The 15,275-nt window shown below is 38.2% G+C and overlaps 1 protein-coding gene across 2 annotated transcripts in view; it reads left to right on the plus strand.

Moving 5' to 3' along the window:
- Positions 1–13,213, plus strand: part of PPP1R3A (protein phosphatase 1 regulatory subunit 3A) — a 58,504-nt gene extending 45,291 nt beyond the window's left edge. Inside the window, exons 4-5 of one of the 2 annotated variants that reach the window (XM_077470960.1) lie at positions 9,522–9,915; positions 10,006–13,213. In XM_077470960.1, coding sequence (XP_077327086.1) covers positions 9,522–9,915; positions 10,006–11,672 — 2,061 coding nt within the window. In that variant the 3' untranslated portion in view covers positions 11,673–13,213. Of the gene's footprint in view, positions 1–9,521 lie in introns of both variants that reach the window. The other variant, XM_077470959.1, reaches the window with a different exon arrangement.
- Positions 13,214–15,275: the final 2,062 nt, after the last annotated feature.

Genomic DNA, 15,275 nt, shown 5'->3' on the forward strand with positions numbered 1-15,275 from the left:
GCACAGGCTCAAGACCATGGAGGAGATTCCAGGAGACGGGTAGTTAATCTAGAAGAGCTGGACAGGGCCGTAGAAGGTCCTTAACCAATCAGCAGGACCGGTATATGCTCCTTTGTGCAAGGAGGAACAGGATGAGCACTGCCAGAGCCCTACAAAAAGACCACCAGCAGGCCACTGATGTGAATGTCTCTGACCTCTGAAACAAACATTATGAGTGTGGTCTTAGGGCCTGACATCCTCTAGTGGGCCCTGTGCTCACTGCCCAGCACAGTGGAGCTTGATTGCCTGTTGCCATTGAACACCAGTATTGTCAGGAACGCCACTGGCGCCCTGCAGGTTCACCCTGACCACATGTGACAGACGTGAAAGGGTCTGGAGAAGTGTGGAGAATGTTATGCTGCCTATAACATTGTTCAGCCTGACCGGTTTGGTGGTGGGTCAGTGATGGTATGGGGAGGCATATCCATGAAGGGATGCACAGACCAGTGTAGGCTAGACAATTGCATCCTGACTGCCATTAGGTGTCTGGATGAAATCCTTGGACCAGTTGCCAGACCCTACACTGGTGCCATGAGTCCTGGGTTCCTCCTGGTGCATGACAATGTCTGGCCTCATATGGCGAGAGTATGCAGCCAGTTCCTGGAGGATGAAGGACCAATGAATACCAATGAATGGGCCCCATGCTCACCTGACCGAAATCAAATAGAACACCTCTGGAACACTATGTTTCGGTCCATCAGACGCCACCAGGTTGCATCTCACTCTGTTCAGGAGCTCAGTTATGCCCTGCTCCAGTTATGGAAGTAAATACCCCAGGACACCATCCATCATCTCATTAGGAGCATGCCCCGATGTTGCATACAAGCTCATGGGGGCCATAGTATCATTTTGAGTTGATCTGTCCAAATATGACTTTAGTAAAATAAACCTTAAGTCAAAAATGTATTTTTGGTCCTCTGGGCACATTTACTGTGGCCACATTAAAAGCCTGCTGCATAATCTTTTTACTATGATTTTTGGGATGTCTTTGAATTCAGCCCTCTGTAGGTTAACAATTTTCATTTCCATCAAACAATGTGTCATCCTTTCATTCATAACACATTACCCAGTCCATATAAGTATAGATATCCAGCATGATATTTTTTCCCCATTGAGATCTGATGTGTTTTCAAAGTGTTCCTTTTTTTTTTTTTTTTGAGCAGTGTATATATAATCTATATATTACCATTGTAGCGGGCTTAGGAGAACAGTGATATTCAAGTTTTTTTTATCATCTGTGTATACAATGTTATGTTTGTATACACTGGTAGAGAAAAGCAAATGTATTAAATGTTCTCTGTTGCCAGTTTGCCAAATCTGTTTGAGTTAAAAAAAAATACTCCTGTAATTCCCACATTGACCCTAATTTACTAATAGAGTTGAGAATGTTTACTCAGTAAACTGACTGTAGATCTACATAACTTATCAAATTGTGAAAAAGTAAATTGATTTTTATTTATTTAATGTGCAAATGATTTGATATTATGTAGGTGTATGCAGATGCAAATTTATAGAGTGAAGATTCTCAACTCCTTTACTAAATCCGTCTTACCACCCCGTGCTAAATAGACTGTTCACTTGAAATAAGATAAAGCTAAGTTCACTCCAGTTACCCAATTATGTACGTCGTTTCACCCCCCCCCCCCCCCCCACAAATTTACCTTATTTACTACCATACACTTTGCGAATCTAACTGACTCTACACTTTTAATAAATTAACCCTACTAAGTTCTTACATATGCCTCCCCATTGGATCTGAACATACATCTAGAACACATCCAGATTAAAATACTTTTTGCTGGGGTTAAAAGGCATTTGCGATACATTTTAGATGTGTGTTTTATGTTTTTACCATGTATTTTTCATGCATTAACTATGCATGCACACTAACTGGAAGTGAGAAAAAAATCAAAACATACTTATACTTGAACTAAATCCTCTGGCTAGATCATGAACACTAAATTATTTAAATGTTTTGAACAAGCATTAAAAACATTTTAAAGCAAGCCATGCCCATCTCTGTATATATAAGCATAGTAGAGAAAATTTAATTTCACAATTCACCACACATGTAGTAAAAATTTTGCATTTCTGAGCCAACCAGACCTGGACAAATTGGGACTAGTTTAAAATCTATGCCACTTGCAGATTATTTTCCTTGCAATTAAATGAATGACTTAAAAAAATTGTATCTATTCAATTCCCTTGCTAAATTTGTAGGCATTCACACCTTTCTTTCTGAAGGCCATAGGCCCCTTTCACACTGTCATACCATTCAGGTCCACCTGTCAGTTTTGTTGGATCGCTCCATAGCAACCAGCGGCACTCGACAAGCCCTTCACTGCTCAATGAGCAGAAAGGGACCTGTCATCCGCCGGCTCAGCGGAGATCAATGGAGAGATCTCCCTCTGAGCTGGCGGACAGAGGCAGACTCCATGGCAGTGGATCCGCCTCCTGAGAATGAAGCCTTATGCCACGTAAACACGATCGGAGTTCTCGTTGGAGGAAGCTCTGATGGTTTTCCCGACTGCTATCAATTTTTGGCTGGTGGAAATTCGGGCGGCTAAATTCCGATGGAGCATACACACAGTCGCATTTTCCGATGAAAAGCTCTCATTTGTCTTTTTCTGGCCGGAATTCCGATTGTGTGTACGTGGCATAAGAGAGCTCTTTTGGTCTTGGCATGACAACACATGTCAATAGCAAACACCAGACCCTAGATATCTGAGGTTTAAATAACAGTTCCACCTACATATTCCCTGAAGATGTTCTAATTCTTGGCACTTGTGGAACACGTGATTATGATTTATTGAGTTTGAAGTGATATTGGGGTTTTATTTACTTCTTCACATGACTGTATATATATTTTTTCCCAACAATTTTATCAGAAGGTATAATGCAACTGGGGCATAGGAGCCCAGACGAGAGACCTACACATTTAGAAAAATATGTGTTTTTTTTTTTATGGGAAAGAAAAGGGGTTGTTCTTTTTTCATGGGATAGATAAAGTGCTTTATTAAGGCTAGGTTTGCACCTGTGCGGGTGGTGCTGCTGCGGGACCCTCACAAATTCCCACAGCTGCAACCACCCATACAGTGAAATGCAGTACCCACAGGTGGGGTGCCATTAATCCTAATGGCATGCCACCCACACTGGAAATCACACATGCACTGGGAACCATGCTGTACTCGTGCCCCTATTTATCATGAGCTGAACTTAAAGATCTGCAACTTTTTCTATGTGCACAAAAGGCCTATTTCTCTCAAATATTGTTCACAAATCTGTCTAAATCTTTGTTAGTGAGCACTTCTCCTTTGCCGAGTTAATCCATCCACCTTACAGGTGAGGCATATCAAGATGCTGATTAGATGTGCCTTAGTCTGGCCACAATAAAAGACCACTCTAAAATGTGCAGTTTTATCACACAGCACAATGCCACAGATGTTGCAAGTTTTGAGGGAGCGTGCAATTGGCATGCTGACTGCAAGAATATCCACCAGAGCTGTTGCCCTTAAATTGAATGTTAATTTCTCTACAAAGACGTTTCGAGGAATTTGGCAGCACATCCAACCAGCCTCACAACCGCAGACCACATGCAAGCCCAGGACCTCCACATCCAGCATCTTCACCTCCAAAATCTTCTGAGACCAGCCACCCGGACAGCTGTTGCAACAATCGGTTTGCATAACCAAGTAATTTCTGCACAAACTGTCAGAAACTGTTTCAACTGCAATTCGTCATCGTAACCGACTTGAGTGGGCAAATGCTCACATTCAATGGTGTCTGGCACTTTGGAGAGGTGTTCTCTTCACAGATGAATCCCTGTTTTCACTGTACAGGACAGATGGCAGACAGTGTGTATAGTGTTGTGTGGGTGAGCGGTGTGCTGCTTTGAGCAAAATATTGGGCATGGTTAAAAGGGCTGTGGTTTAATGAAGTTTGAGTCGACTTGTGTTATACATTGCAAACATACTGTATGCCACATTCCTTGTACTCACAAAAATACTTTTTAATTGCTGTGCCCCAGCCAGAGTCTCAAATACACACATCCCAGGTCTGCAGTATTCCCCCATTATCAATATGCTTTCCCAACAATCAGCATTAATTATCCTACAAATTTAAACCTGGTCATTTGCAGTCTGAAATGCACACAGTCAGACTTTAGCTCTGAGCAGCAACGGCTCTTCCTATCATTGTGAAGCAAAATTCACCCCAACCAGTCATGACGATACTGCACCTGTGGGGCCCAATTTTTTACACTGTGCTCATTACCAGAGCAAGGCTGTGAGAACCCATCAGAGGATCATCCAGTTCTCCAATGGGTCAATCCAAGGCTGTAGCCACTAGAAAAAAAATTTGAGATAAAATTAGTGACAACAAGTATTGTAAATCATTAAATGCCTATTATTGATTGTATCACAAATGAGAAAAAGACAATGCTTAACTAAAGCTGCTGTAGGGAAATACTGTCATATGCTACTGATGTACTGAAGATGATAATGAATAAAAATGAGAAGTAGTGTGGCTTTGGTGAAGGCTTAGAGCAGCACCACATTACTGAGAGGTGTACTCAGATACTGGTTGGCATGCTTTCCTGTACTGCTTTAGTGGAGACTGTGTGATAATAATCCCGCACCGATATATCATTTTAAAAATAAGATATCCTGGAATCCAGGAATTCTGTTTAATTAAATTTTTATTTATACAATGCTTTGACCATTTATTGTTAATTAAGTTTTCCCCATGTACAATTAACATCAAGGCTTATTTAATGATTAAATCTTGATGTGGCCTTAGCAATGTGGAAAATAATGGGGGAAAAAAATATGTTTCTGCTTTTTCTAAAATATGTTATCATGTGCTAATTTTACCAATACTTTATATGCACAGTTTTAAGTGGATCTATAATCTGTAATATATTACATATGAACATTTCATACTTTCCAATTTCAGACTGCAGGTGAACCTAAAGCAAGTTTAGATGTTAGGCAAGTTCTAAGGCAATAGCTGTCATGCTAAACAGAGATCTGAAAGAGTCAGGAGAGTCACAGGTAGGACACACATTTCCTCCTCTGTTAACAAAGATGACAACATCTTGAGCATTGCTTAACATGATATGTCAAAAAGCATAGGTAAGGTAGTGCTGGGTTTTCTTATTAGAAAGCTAAGCATGCTTTTCAAACAAAGTGTCATGTATACACCTTTAAATAAATGTTTAACTGTAAACATCCCACATATTTTCTAGATTTCTTACAGCACCAAATTTTTTCTTATATTTAAAACTAAAGAAGCAACTTTGGGTTGATTGCACTCATGAATCTTCAAGCAAGGGTACAGTATTGATAGTAATTAGTTTGATATATCTTGTAGCAAGTCTGCTTACTTAAACCTAAACTAAGGTCAAAAACAGTATTTGTGCACTGCAAAACTAAATCATATGTAATGAAGTGTGTGCCATACATGTAAGTTGCAGTGTTCTATAAAAATGTTACTTTCATTCACCTATTAGAGTATAGTAAGTGCCAAATATCTGGTGCTGAAACTCACAGTTCCAGATGGAATACTGTACATTGATCATTGCATAGCAGTTCGCTCACTTGGCACCTCATCTATCAAAAAAAAAGGAGTTGATTTTTTTCCTAGAATGCATATTCTGTGATTGGAGGGGGGAGATTGATATGTTTATCCACACCTCCTCCATTCACACAATGAAGCCCTGAGCACGTGACTCAGTATAATTACATAACCCTGCATTTCTCACACATGCCACACACTTCATTAGTGTTAATCTATTTTTACAGTGTTCATGTCCAAATTGGCCTGAGTTTAGCTTTAATTAACCACTTTCTGTCCGCACTATTGCCGAATGACAGCCACAGCACATACTTAAATTTCTGAGAGGCTATCATATGATGGCCTCCCCTTTGCACACTCCCTGCATGCACCCTGCAGGGCGTGCGTGGCGTGCGCTGTGATTACTGAGTCATTGAGACTCGGGTGATCACAGATCCGAGTAAGGGGCTGGTCCTGGCCCCTTACCACGCAATCAGCTGTCAGTGAATGACAGCTGATCACATGATGTAAACAAAAGCTAGGCGACAGCGTGTGGAGAAAAAAAAGCCAATCACCAGCTTATCTGCAAGGGACAATTATGCCTCATCTGTGCCCACCAGTGCCCCCTGCCAGTGCCCACAGTGCCCACCAGTGTCACCTATCAATGCCCATGAGTACCACCTATCAATGCCCACAAGTGCCACCTATCAATGCCCACCAGTGGTGCCAATTAGTGCCACCTAGCAGTGCTGCCTATTAGTGTAACCGATCAGTGCCCATTATTGCCACCCTTCAGTGCCCATCACTACCACCTCAGCGCTGCCTCATGAGTGTACATCAATGAAGGGGAAAAATTACCTGTGTGCAAAATTTTATAACAAAATATAAAAAAAATATTAAAATTCAATACCACCAAAAGAAAGCTCTATTTATGTGGAAAAAAAATTCATTTGAGTACAGTGTAGCATGACCGCGCAATTGTCATTCAAAGTGCATCAGCGCTAAAAGTTGAAAATTGGCCTGGACAAGAGGGAGGTTTAGGTGCCCAGTAAGCAAGTGGTTAAAGAAACTTGCTGCAAGATATATATATATATATATATATATATATATATATATATATATATATATATATATATATATATATATATATATATATATATATATATATATTGTAACCCCTTTTGGAGACTTATATGTGCATAGCAACATGTTGCTTCTGGCCCGGATTTCACCTTAACAAACTAGTATGGAAAAGTTCTGTAAGATTAAGGAAAACTCCACTCTGATTTCAAATAAACTATGTTGTGCCTACTGGAGGAACAGAATAAAAGAACCCAATCCTAATTATGACTTTGGTTCCATTTTCCAACATCACTAACACTTCTGCTTGACTGGATGGATGATATTCATATCTAGGATATTTGCATTTTCTTTGACATAGCAGTGATTGGCTTACACCAATAACCATGTTTTTCATTTTCTCAGAATTATAATGAAAGTCACACTTACACAAATGGACAGTTATTAGCATGAGGTAAATCTTCTATTTATAAGGGTTCAGAAATGTCACTCCTGATGCCTGATCCCCTTTCTTTGTATGTAACGTACTGATACTAATACTGGATAAAAAGATGCAAATGTAGTCAATCACTGTTAGTTTAAATATTCACAATAGTGAACCCAAATCATAATGGGGGTTATTTATGAAAGGCAAATCCACTTTGCACTGAAAGTGCACTTGGAAGTGCAGCCGCTCTAAATCTAAGGGGTAGATCTGAAATGAGTGGAAGCTCTGCTGATTTTATTATCCAATCATGTGCAAGCTAAAATGCTGTTTTTTATTTTCCTTGCATGTCCCCCTCAGGATCTACAGCAACTTTACTTCAAAGTGCACTTGCAGTGCAAAGTGGATTTTCCTTTAGCAAAAAAAACACTAATGTGTTTGTTCAAGGGATTGATTCTAATTGGGTTGATTTACAAATTCTTTATCAAACTAAATTAAGCATAATGTGAAAAATCTACCCAATGTAGTTAGCTTTATTTCTATGAATGCAACAAAAATTCTACTTGCTATAAAAAAAACTGTTCCACCTTTGCATTCGTTTTTTAACTCTTCCGAAGTGTCCAATGTCTACAAATGAAAATGCAGGAAGTGAAGTCAAAGTGAAATGATTCTTGTTTTCGGTCAGTGACCAGAAAGTATTGAAGTCTTCTAGAATAGCATTTTCAGAAGGAGAGCAGGACTACTTTCACTATTAGTATCCTTTAATTATAGTGGGATCCTTGTCCTTATATCATGGGCTAGCACAAAGGGTTATTAGTAATAAGAAGACATAGAACATCAGCTAATTTTCAAAAATATTTATTTATTTTTGGAAATATAAACAATGGCTACGGTGTTATCCAAGGGGTAACCTGATAATAACTCAAATTTTAATGAAATATGAAGCCATCCTGGCTAAAACACATTAATCAAAAATGACACGGACGACTACTCCCCCACAGAACAACACCATGAATCCTGAGAAGAGGGAGGGTGGGTGAGAGTCGCCAGCGAATAACGGCCCACAGCTCCCTTTTATCTGCTCCCTCCGTGCTGGCTTTACACTCGCCAATTGTGTCCTTTCCACCGCTTGCTGCCGCCGACCAATCCCATGGCTGTTGCTGCCCAGGGATACCTCCGCTGCAACCAATAGCAACCTGTAAATAAAGAACAGGAGAAGAGAAATTCAGACCCATTTGAGCTATCCCATGAGAGCCCAGCATATTGTTATGACCTGTCATTCTATTTATTTTAGAACAAATACCTATATAGCGCCATCAATTAACGCATCAGTTTACATATACATTGTACATCCACATCAGTCCCTGCCCTTAAGGAGTTAACAATCTAAGATCTTCTAACTCACATTCATACATACTCATACTGGGGTCAATTTAGACAGGAGCCAACTAACCTACCAGCATGTCTTTGGAGTGTGGGAGGAAACCCTCATAGGCACAGGGAGAACATGCAAATTACAGGCAGGTAGTGCTCTGGTTAGCTAGTGCTGCAGGGGAAGTGCTAACCGCTTAGCCCATTACAAAGGTAAAATCTGAAATCATTGGGGTTGTTTTACTAAAACTGGAGAGGGCAAAATCTGGTGCTTGTTCAATTAAGCTATGACAAAAAATAACTGGAAGCTGATTGGTTCTATGCAGAGCTGCACCAGATTTTGCATTCTCCAGTTTTAGTAAATTAACCCCATAGTTCCAGTTCCAGAGAATGAACGCATGTGCAGTCTGAGAAATGTGAATCTCCCTGTGTTCTTACCAGTCCAGTTTTCAAAAAGGTTCCACTTCTAACTTAAACTGGGAAATGGTATAACATCTGTCATTAATCATAAAAGCATCTGAAAGGCTTTTGTCATTTTCATGCATGTGCAACATATGTCATACTTTTTCTTAATCACAAACATAGCATTAGATATATACCCATTTGTAATAATGCTATAATCTTGGTAATAAGCCAGGTGCATTCAATTTCCTCAGTTATCAAGTTCATGAAATTGGCACAACCCTCAGCAGCTGCACTCTTCTTATTTGTTCCAAGGGCAATAATCAAAGTGCCTGGTATGTATTGAAATGTTTGATTGTCAGGTTGTTAATAAGTATGATGAAGGGTGACACAAATTAACATGCTTGTTATGCATAGGTAACTGAATACTTGCATATGCAAAAAGATATGCATTGAGAAGAAATAATCATTGTATTTCTAGTCCTAAAATGATGTCCTCTAACTGCTTGAAAATATAGAAACAACATTGCATCTGTCTATTGGAAATGCAGTTTTTGAATGAACAACAAAAATATAACATTGCATCTCCTTAATTGCTACAATCTTAAAAAAAATTACATAGTTTTAAAATATTTTACTGTTTTCATTGCAGTTAAGTCAACGTCTCATGAAAGCCAGAATCACATCTTCTGAAGAACAGCAAAGCATTGAGAATTCTGACAAGTTTAATTTACAAGCAGAGAAGGAACACGATGATGAAATTAAATATTATACCAGTGATGATTCTGGAGCACAAGACTGTTATTCTCAGGAATCTCAATCATATGAAAACAAAGAGGACTATCCCCCAATGGCTGAGCCCACCCCTTCATTGGCAGCTGAGGATTTTCCTGCCACACCAAACACCAGCCACCATTCTGCAGAGGCATTATCACAGGAATATTCATACAAAATAGAAAAAACTGCATTCGATCAAGCTGAGCCAATAAAGGACAGCAACAGGGACATTTGCCTAGAATCATCAGAAGCTCCAACTTTTCTACAAGGTGAGAATGTGGAAGTAACAGAGAATTTAGATCATAATGCAAATCCAAGTTATAGTCAAAATCCAGTTCACATGACATATCTTTCAACAGATAATACTGAAGAAATGCGGTATGAACATAGTGAAAACATAAAAACTGAAATGGAAAACAGACAAGAAGATAATGATCTCATCTCTGAAGGTTTAAGAATACAATATCCAACAACTTTTTCACATTTGGGTGACTATCAGGATTTGTCATGTCAATATGAACCTTCCAGCAATATTGACCTTGAAACAGAACATGTAGAGTCAAACCAGTCAGTTTTAAGTCTTACTTCTTCGGCTTATACTTACTCCTTTAGAGAACACAAGGTGGAGGATATAGGTGAACAAACAAGTCAAAGCAAAAATGTCATTACTGGCTTTCACAAAGATTTGAAAACCACAGATGACATGAGTGAGCTATCAGATGAAAAGAAGGATGTTACCCCTGAAGGCACAGATTTTTGTGGCTTTCAAAGTGTGCCTTTAAAGATATCCAAAGAATACTATGTTACAACACAGAATCTTAACTCTAGCCATGCTGATCAGGAAACTGATAAAAAATATGTCACGTATAACAGAAATGTGGTTTTATCAGATAATGATGAATCATATGATATTACGTATCCCTTAAATGAAGATAAAGGAATAGTTACAGATCGAAAAGACAGAACAATTTCTGATAGTACAGAAACAAAATCAGAATCACTGCCTGTGTGCCCTCCTACTATAGCATGCAGTACAGCTGAAAATGTGACCCATGGCACAGTACATGCATGGAATGAAGTTCTGGGAACATTTCCAAGTGAAGTGACACTGGGAAACAAGGTCATCATTGCAAAGATTACTGAAGAAAAAGGTCAAAGTGAAACATGTTCTCAAGGTAGAGATGACAGCAAAAGGTCATATATAGATCTGTGTGACAGTGGTGGTGTAGCACAGGTAACAGACAGTAGTGCAAAGCCTAAAGTAAAAAGAGAAGATGTAGACCATACTAGTAAACCAATGCCTGTACCTTGTGACAGAGTAGGGATTGATGATATTGAAGGTCAAAGAATAGATACAAGTAATCTGAGAACACTTTCTGAAGAAGGTTTAGTTCATGAAAGCACAGAATTTATCCCCAAAGAACTAGGTAAATACGACTTTGAGAATAGGTTAAATGATGCACTTGATGAAAGTGATATGCATGATGCAGATCTAAATCCTGTTACTCAGCCAAGCAAGAGCCTTACAGAACTGAGGGAGGAAAAAGATTTACAATTGTGGGAAGACTTCACTAAGGAAACTAATGGTAAGAAGGTTGTAGAATATGTAGACCTACAGTTGAAAGTAATCACTGAAGAAGAAGATCTGGATGATGAGCAAGATAGTCCAGAGCAGAGCTTTATGGGGCCATCTATTCTTATAAGTGAGCCTGATGATGAAGGGGAAAGTCAGTGCACAGATACAGAAGAGCAAGTGAAACTAGAGGACACACATCAGTATTATTATCATCCTTTTACTGCTGATGAAATGCATGCTGACCAAGAAATTACAACTGATACAGAAAACACAGAGCACTTGAATATTAGCCACGCAAGTTCCAAGGTCTTGTGTTTTATAATGTTTGTGGTTTTTGCTGGTCTGATGTATCATTATGATTTCTTGGTATGTGTTGCCCTCTACCTTTTTTCACTGTACTGGTTGTACTGGGAAGGAGACAGAGGAAAAACTACTGTGAGAAAGGAGTAACAGTAGCTGCACTAGATTTTAGATATGAACCAGTATGAACCAGTATTTGAGAAAGGACCATAATGAAAAGGTATATTAGGAGTTGCAGAGTGTTTGAACACATCAGTCAAATTCTGATACAAATGTTTCAAAAGTATTTTCATGTTTTCAAGGAGATCTTTGTTTAGTACATGGAGTCTCACTCCTGTTTTAAAGGTAAACCAACTGTATTTCTGTATATCCTCTCCAGAGCACAAGAATTTGAATTAAAGTGTTACTAAACCCAGTACCCTGCATTCACTATATCTGGTCTCCCACAGTGCACAGAACATGGAAATGCAATAGTTTTAGTAAATATAAACGGCTAAATACCTTTCTCATCAACAGTTCTAGCAGTCTTGTGACATCTATCAGTGTCAGGTTAAAGCTTGTAGGAAGAGCTTTCATTGTGCTCTGACTGTCCTATAAGGCTGCAGGACCCCCTTTACACAATGCAGAGGATTAACCCCTTTGGTCCCATGTTAAGTATAACAAGCATTCTTTACTTCATATAAAGACTGATTTTACTGCTGTGGGTTTAGTAACACTTTAATATTAATTGTATTGTCTAAAACAGTTTAGTATATATATTCAACCAGTTTCCTATACACACATCTTATGAAGCCTATGTACTGTAATTGTAACCTTTTTCTTTGGGTTACTTTAAGGCAGAAATGAGAACCATTGTTCATAAATAAATCATTTGTTTTGTAATGAATGTTTCAGTACAAAGTTGGCATTATTTGTATTTCAAGTGTTTTGTGACCTTGTGAATGGTAATCAGCTTTCTGTCTTTTACGCCTAATGGTATATAATATCAAGGTAATGTATTGTCTACTGGATTTCTACAACATTGTATGCATAATAAGTAAACTTCTAATTCAAAATGGCATGGCTACTTACTTAAAATGTCAATATTATGAGTCAATGGTACATCAACAGGCATGACTGTGACAGTAACTCCTCCCAGATCCCAAAAATCAAGGGACCCAATCTGTGATCCTCTGTTGCTACAATTACCCCATCCACTTTAGGTGCTTTATGTGAATCAGGCTTCTGTTCTATCAATGTCTCTGTTCATAGAGACTATCACTAGTTAAAGACTACTATTGCACTACAGAAGATAAGATAAATCAAACTTCACAAACAAGGTAATTCACTAATGGTGGTAGTATCAAAGGTCAGAGGGCACACATGGAATCTTAAATCAAGGGTCCAGGGGAGTAAATTTTTTTTTTTAAATTAAGTCACACAGATTTCTAAGCTAACAGTTTTTGTGTTTTTATTACATTGCACCAAAATGATATTCTAGTTTTACATTTTAGACTGTTACAACATTTGCCTTACTATGTCGTTCAATGAAAAAAGAACCAGGTTGAATTTGAAGGATTTTAATAATCTGTAAGATGTTCAAAGTCTCTGTGACTTTCAAATGTTTTATCACTTGTTACTTATTTGTTCAGGAAGTTTGTGTACAAAAATATTTTAATGCGTGTCATAATAAAAATATTAACTAATCAGAATCAGTTTGTTACTCAAAATATTTTCTGTATTATTTTTAATCAGAAGACGTAGAATGCAAGGTATGTTTGAAGTTATTGACAATTTTTGTTGCCGTTTGTCTTACCTTCTGGTATTTTTTGACATATAAAATGGTAAATCATAATGCAGCAAAGATAAAAATGCATTGCTGTAATTTTTTTGGGGAAAATAAAATATGCCTGAAATCCTTGTGACAGAACATTCATTTATTTTACATTCATATACAAACATGATCGTATGATCATGTGATTACCCAAACATATTTATTTTACTTTTGGATAGAGTGTGGAAATTTGAATTACTGTATGTGTCCCTGATGGGGAAATGCACTCTTTATTTGTCCTGTTGTCCATTTTATCTAGGACAGGAAGAAATGGGAAATATAAAATAGTACAGTTGCCACTGACCAGAATTAGGAATGAGGTTCAGGTTCACCGCTACCATTGGTTCACTACAGTGATAAAAGGCTGGATAGTGGATAATGTAGCGCCAGCAGGTAAACACATATATCAATATATAAGTGAAATGGTGCAAAGTACAAATATACAAAAATGACACAAATGAAAATATGAAAAAGTAAAAGTCTTTAAGAAGGGCCGTATGTGTAATCTACCAAATGATAATAAATCATAGATGGAATAAGCTGACACTCTCTGGCATGGGAAGCATAAAAGGAGGTACATCTTCAACCAAAAAGTGAAGTATATCTACTCTTACCGGAACAGGTGGACTCAAATGTCAGCGACAACGAGTCATAAAGGTAGGGGAGCTGGAATCAGCGGATCAACGGAACTCCAAGGGACACAGGGGCTCCAAGCACGACTCCAGGGGTGTTGTGGGTAACCACGCAACCGAACTTCAGATGGAAGGAACACCAGGGCTGGACCTTAGGTGTGGAAAAACAAGGGAACTCTCATCCGAATGGTTATGTAAAGAAAAAAATGCTTCTGGTGTTCCTTCCTTGTTGGTTGGTTACCCACAACACCCTTGTAGTCATGCTTGGAGGCCCTGTGTCCCTTGGAGTTCCGTTGATCCCCCGATTTGCCTTTATGACTCATTGTCACTGACATTTGAGTCCTCCTGTTCCGGTAAGAGTAGATATACTTCCCTTTTCGGTTGAAGATGCACCTCCCTTGATGTTTCCCATGCCGGACAGTGCCAGCTTATTCCATCTTTGATTTATTATCATTTGGTGGTTGGCGCATATGACCCTTCTTTTAAGACTTTTACATCCATTGGACTTTTTTTTTCATTTTCGATTGTGTCATTTTTGTATATTTGATCTTTGCACCATTTCACTTATATATCAATATATGTGTTTATCTGCTAGCGCTACTTTATCCACTATCCACGTTTCATATGTTTGTCACATTGTCTATGTGGCCGCTTTTTCTTCTTTTTACTTAAAGTTAGAGCAGTAACTTTTGTAGTGATAAAAGGCTGCATGTGTTTTTTCATAGGGCATATTCCTTAATTCTACATCACATAGTGATTTACAGGCAGGAGGTTCTGTGAGACAAGGGCAGAACATTGTCGTCACATAACACAAAGTGTCCAAATAAGGAACTTTTTATCATATCACAGCTGTTGATAAAAAAAGCTAGTGATAAAAAAAAAGAATTTATGATATTATCATGTCAAAGTTTATATGAAATTTTAAGGGGACAATTATCTGTCTGCAACAACTATGACATAATTGTGGATAAATATAAATTAAAAGGTATAGTGTTATCTCATATTAAACCTTCATATTAAAAAATTTGTGGTAAATTCATAAACAACAAACAAGTAAATTATTATATAAAAATATTCAGTTTCAAAACAAATGGGTTAGAAACCAGCAAATACAGATCTGGTCATATCCGGATTTGCTGGTTCCTAACCCGTTTGTTTTGAAACACACGCCGCGGCTGATAGAACAGAGAAAAGCTGTACATGTCGGTGCTAACTTATAGCACATCTTAATGTAAGTACGTATTGCTTCATATGTCTGCTTGTTCTCATTGGTACTAAACATATTTGCACTATGAATTTATAATGCTT

Source organism: Lithobates pipiens, unplaced genomic scaffold (assembly GCF_037356315.1).
Source record: "Lithobates pipiens isolate NorthernLeopardFrog02 unplaced genomic scaffold, aLitPip1_a1.2 Scaffold_8, whole genome shotgun sequence".
Lineage (NCBI taxonomy): Eukaryota > Metazoa > Chordata > Amphibia > Anura > Ranidae > Lithobates > Lithobates pipiens.